The sequence below is a fragment of the Euleptes europaea genome, chromosome 4 (genome assembly GCF_029931775.1).
Source record: "Euleptes europaea isolate rEulEur1 chromosome 4, rEulEur1.hap1, whole genome shotgun sequence".
Classification (NCBI taxonomy): domain Eukaryota; kingdom Metazoa; phylum Chordata; class Lepidosauria; order Squamata; family Sphaerodactylidae; genus Euleptes; species Euleptes europaea.
In genome coordinates this window covers 50,052,743-50,058,802 of record NC_079315.1, presented here as the reverse complement: position 1 = coordinate 50,058,802, position 6,060 = coordinate 50,052,743, and the positions used below count along the sequence as shown (strand labels likewise).

Below are 6,060 nucleotides of genomic sequence, written 5' to 3'. Positions count from 1 at the left end.
TACCTGGAGGTTGGCAACCCTAGTCACAGAGAGAAAACTGGCGTGGGTGAGTTAGAACAAGGAAATGACAGTGGAGAAAGATTCTGGACTTCTCCCCCTGTTACTGCTCTGATCCCAAGTAGATGAATTGGAGTTTTTTTCCCTGTTTCAAATGGAGAAGTGGTGTGATGTTACACACATAGGCACATAATGTTTGGTTTGGCCCTTAATATTTTATTCATATGAACATTTGCAACAGAATTAAGCAACATCCTTTTCATAGGCAATGAACCTACGAATACCATTGTTGAAATAGTAATGAAACTATTCAGAACTGTTTCTCTATTTTTAGAGACTACAAAATGGCTCCCAACCTATCCAGTGTGCATTCCCATTGTCTATTGAACCTATGAAGCTGCCTTAGACCATAAGCAATCTAGTAGCAGCTCTCTCAGGTTTCAAGCAGATAAAGGCCATTTTCTACACTGGTTACCTGATATTCTTTTCCTAGACACACTGTGAATTGAACCTGAGACCTATTTTATATATAAAGTATGTTTTTCTGAGCCTACTGTCCTAGAACAAGGTAGCTGCTTAGATCTGTAGTAGGTTCGGAACTGAGATTAGGGTGTGTGTGGATGTTCTTCTGCAATCTTTTGACCAAATGAGATCCATGACAATGCTAAAAATGCACAAATATTTAGGAGTGCTTTAAGAAAGAAGTAGACCAGCAGATTGTGAACTAACTGCTGGCCTTTCAACCTCAAGTGAAAGTGCTTTTCAAGGGAAGAATGAAACAGGATATTACCAAAATGCATGAAATGGTTACAAAGTAGGATTCACAGAACTGGGAAAAATCTGGCTCTGTGCTCAGTTTTTCCTGGCCTGGCACTTCTTAACCTACCTGTGAATAATTCCTGAGTAGTTTCCTGTTGTCATCAGGGATGAAAAAATGGCTTTAGGTTTTGCTAGTTTTAACTATTATATTTTTCTGTGCTCAGATAGTATTTATAAATAGAGTCAGGCTCCAAAGGGCAGAGAACATCAGGGCTGTTTGGGCCCCCTTCCCTGTGCACTCCGTGAAAAGCCATTCCAGAGGATTGAATGACCCTCTGGAGTAGCATTCACAAGTCAATGCAGCCGGGGAGAGGAATCACCCCCACCCCAATTCTGTGCACGTGCAGAAGTGCTTTCACCTCAAGTGTAATCTTGGATCTCACCCAGCGCTAAGTAAGTATTAGGATTATTAGAAAACTATGTCAAGGGTTGGGGGATGCATATATGGAAGGGGCTCTTCATAGAAGTGGGATACCTTTTTGGCACAATACTTATTCTGTATCGATATCTGTGCAAATCAGAAACATACTAAACAAAGTGAGCACAGCATCACAACAAGGCACCGCATTTTCACCCACTCCTTCTAATTGACAGTTACCACCAGAACATTATACAGAAAGTGGATCTAATCTTATACAGAACTTGAAAATGGGACCACCAGTTTGCCAGCCACGTAGACTTCCTCAATATTCCGGTCATCACCTGAAATCACACATACACACAGAAAGAGTTAGGATGATGTATACATCCCTGAACCATTATTAATCATGGGCAGAAAAATAGGAAGTAATTAAAACATTTTTGGAATTCCAGCAAGATATTTCGCTAATGCTGAACATTAATGCCTAAACTATGCATATAAGTCTTCATATGTCTTCACATATGAGTCTGCCCTAATTATGTCTAAGATGATGAACTGGGGTGCAATTAAAGCATGAAAGGGTCACATGTCTGGGTTGTGTCTATGTGCTGGACTCTATCCCTGTTCTCTACCATTACCTTTGTGGCGTGTTCCCTAATGTCTTTTCGTTCTCAACAGTGTGCCAGTACCAGAAATGAGCAGGGTGGGATAAAAGCCTTGGGGGAAGGGGAAGTATGAAGAAAATGATAACAGGCAAAGCTAGGGTACCAAAATCTTACTCATATATGTCTTTGGTGCTTTAAATTGCCACTTCTACCAGCTTCTTGAGGCATAATTGGAACAAACTATGCTGAAGACATCATATGTCTTTTGGACCTAAAGGCCAGCTCACACACAATTTTTGTCTGTTCAGGAAATCCTGAGCTTACCTATGTATGAATTTGCATGAAGAAATAATACATGAACCAGCACATCGTGGATATAACTGCAGCATTTAACATGATGGCAGCTGTACTCTTTTGGGCCACATATAGGGTTGCCAGGTGGTTTAATGGCAGGCAATTGCCCGCCAAACCATCTGCTGGCTGACAGCAAGGATTGTGTGTGCACGTGGCTGCAAGCAATGCGATCACGTCACTTCTGGTTTACTTCTGGAAAGCTGCAGTGTGACAGGATGATTTACCACTCAAATGGGGGTTTGAGTGGTAAAACGTCTCGTTCTGCTGTGGTGCTTCTGGAAGTAAAGTGGAAGTGACAGGATCGTGTTGCTCATGGCCGTGCATGTGCAATCTCCGCCCCCAAAATCTCCTGCTGGAGGAGAGGGGGGACCTGGCAACCCTAGCCACACATGATGTTGCTTGGTAAGTGTATACATGTTAAAAACAGCACAAGCAATAAAAACAGCTGCTCCTTTGGGACAAGGAAGTGTTATGAAAATATGGCCCAGAGACTACGAAGTTTTTCCATTCAACTTAAAACAAGTCAAGCTAACCTGTATGGAGTAGTTCTAGACAGTGTGCAATAGCCTTCCTTCCCATATCAAACAAAAGACTGGAATGTGTATTTTCCAATACAATGTGCCAGAACATCAGAGAATGCCTTAATAACACATATGAACATCTGCAACTGCATTCTGTGCCTGAAGATGTCCTCAGCGCCCATTCATGTGGACCCATTTACCCACGTACAGTAGCTTCCAGTGGCAATCTATACAAATCATTGGATTGACGTGTATTATTGCCTATAGGTAATAATGACAGGTTTTTTGTACAGAGCAGCAATTATACACATGCACAGTGCAATTCTATGCAGAGTTACTCCAGTCTAAGCCCACTGAAATCAATAGGCATAGATTGGAGTAACTCTGCATAGGATTCCACTGGCAATCACCTTATTATACGAAGAAACTGATTGCTAGACTGGGGTAATTGATGGGCTTATTTCAGTTAAATCATTGTGAAACACTATTTTAATTATCAACAAAATACATTATTAAGTATATTAGGATAAATTTAGTAGGTTTAAAATCTATAACTTAGAAAATTAAAGACATTTTAACTGTATGAAAACACATATTAGATTTAAAAAGAATATTTAGCTGAAGGCAGAAGAATATCTGTAATTAGGTCAAAAAACAAATATTTGTATAACTAATACATACCCAGATACAGGAATTTCTGGATAATATCCTAAAAAGAGGGAAGAAAAAACAAGTATTTTTGCTAGTAAAGCAAGCAGGTAACAACCACTATCACAACCTAATAGTATAAAACCAAACAATAAGCACACAAAATGAGCTGGCAATTCACTATTATAATAAGTGACCTTCTAATAACTCATATTATTTCTATCACATCTTCTGTTGTTTCTCACATTGTCAAATTACCCGGTTTTCTTTTCTTTCCAAGGAAGTCTTTTAAAGATAACTCCAGGTTTGAGGAACAGTAGCATGCTTGAACTAATCCATATTCTTTTGAGAAATCTTCTGATAAGTTGCCTCCAGAAATTAAAAAAAAACAACCCTCTTACTCTTACATAAGGTAGAAACCAGGGCAACAAATTCAGGGTTTTCACTGTTTACCTTAGCTGATTTCTTTGTGGTCAGTAGAGGCAGCCTTGACACATTATCCTCACAGAGATGAAGCAACCAGACCGTCATGCAGTCCAGCCCATTGGCCTGAACTGGGACCCTCCACACAGTGACAACATATTATCAAGATACAATATTTGATTACCTCAAATGTATCAGAAGCAAACAAGTCAAAAGAACTATCTGAAGCTTTGGTGTTGATAAGCAGTGCATCAAATTCTTTGCCAACCTCAAAGTTTCCAATGACACCATCCAGACCTAGGGCTGTGAAACAAAACCAGTTAATATATTAACCTATTCTCTTTCATGAATGCAAGTTCTATACACAGATACTTGATTTAACACGAGGTGCAGTATCTTCCAATGGAAAGAAAATGTCCAACTGGATAATTACCACTGAACTGTCCCCCTGTAGTTGTCTCTGATGCCATTTTCTGTTGGAAAAGGCTCCACTCTGACCAATCGTTGACAAGCTACACATAAGATTTTTTCTTTTAGATTTTAGGACTATCCTTTCTTCCAGAGATGAGTACTTCCTCCAAAACATGCAATGAGAACTCAACTGTAGTTCTTGACATTATCAGACAATCTATTTCCCCTATGTAAAATCCAGTCTTATACTGGGGAAATGTGATTGAGGCTATAATCCCTGTTCTACTAAGAAACACTTTTAAAAAAAAAAAATCCTGTCTATTCAAACTGGGGAAGGTTGGAATGACATCAGTGACAAATCAAGGGCAACTCACAGAGAAGTCAGATGGATGTTATCTGGGCTGTCTGTTATTCTCAGTGAGAAAGGTGGACTATAAATGATGAAAATAAATTCCATGAGGCAGTCATACAAAGCACTACACAATCAATCGGATGGCGTAAATATGTATCACCTGTTAGACTAATTCCTTTAATCAGAGCAGAATCAGGGGGTCAGTCAGATGTCCTAAAATATACCTATTCCCGAACTACCTCAGTAAAAGAATGCAGTGCTGACCTTATGAAAAGCAAAGGCATGGCTGGAAGGCAGGCTGGTTTCTCAACGCAAAGACACAGCCACTAGATCTACCTTGGGAATGCTGAACCACTTATCATTTTCCTTGGGGAAAGGCTATAAGTACAGAATTTTTACTCTGAATTATCTTTCTGATTCTTTCCACTCTCCCTTCAACAGTCACTCAAATGTAGCATAGAGGAGCAGAACTACCTAACTAGAAGATAAGCTGGCTTGCTTAGCATGGAAGAGCTCCAGAGTCTTTACAATCTTATCAGTCATTCTTTCGTGAATAGCCTGAGGGGACACATTTTGTCTCCTGATGTCTGAACACTCTTTGGGCAATAATGCATGGCTGTTTTGTCTTGAGATTCTCCCACGAATGTAGTGAATCTCTGTTGTTGTAACACATGATCGTCTCCCGCTTGCGGGTCCAACCCACTTCCATTGCGAAACTTCTCCTGATTTTCCAATCCCAGTTTTGTCCAGAAAGTAAATAAAGAATTGCAGCCATTTCGGGTGCTTGGTGGTGCGTGTTCCAGCACGTGGGTCCTCTCCTCTTCCTTCTGACACCCCCCCCATTGCACTTTCCCTCTCCCACTCCTCCTCCCATTTCCCTCTCGGGGGAACTCTGGAACATGTCTGCCATTGCCTGGAATGCCCGTACATTTCCCGAGTGCTCCTTCATTCTTAATTTTTTTTAAAAAAAGAATTTTTTTTGATGGTATGTCAGTATACCAATGAATTGGATTGATGGGTGGGTGGTGCTTTGGTTTTTGATAAAACAGCAATAACAAGAAACACAGAGTGGTGTGGCAGGGAGCTTTGCCATTACTCTCTCTCACACACACACCCTCTGCTGCAGCAGCCGCTGCTGTCAAGGGGCACACAATGTGGGAAGGAATGAGAGTAGGGCTCTTCACCAGGAATGAAGAAGCAGCCCTCCTCCAAGGTCTGCGGAAAAAGCCTCCCCCCTCTGGCATCGGGGCTCTTTCACTGCCCAGGATAACCAGCACCCGCCTGCCCACCTCTCTGTTTTTATTTTGCAAAGGCAGAGAAAGACAGATCCAAGAGGAGGAGGGAGGACTAAAACTATGCTTGCTAAAAAAGGGGGGGATTTTAATGCCAATATGAAGCCAATATACCTGCATGCCAGTATTAAAAAGAAACCTAAATAAAAAACAAACCTCGGCATTAGGTCAACCTTTAGCCGGCATCAGCCAATCACAAAGCAGTGATGAAAATGTTGACCACTCCCCTACTATCCTGCAGCGCTGCGCATGGTAACAGTCCTCCCTGATCTTTTGC

General features: G+C 41.0%; 1 protein-coding gene across 1 annotated transcript in view; it reads right to left on the bottom strand.

The window, feature by feature from the left end:
* Positions 1-1,254: 1,254 nt before the first annotated feature.
* GDA (guanine deaminase) overlaps positions 1,255-6,060 on the bottom strand; it is a 69,589-nt gene continuing 64,783 nt past the window's right edge. Inside the window, exons 12-14 of the mRNA XM_056848542.1 lie at positions 3,913-4,031; positions 3,339-3,366; positions 1,255-1,518 (exon numbers count right to left, since the gene is read on the bottom strand). Of these exons, the coding sequence (XP_056704520.1) occupies positions 1,448-1,518; positions 3,339-3,366; positions 3,913-4,031 (218 nt within the window). The 3' untranslated portion in view covers positions 1,255-1,447. The remainder of the gene's footprint in view (positions 1,519-3,338; positions 3,367-3,912; positions 4,032-6,060) is intronic.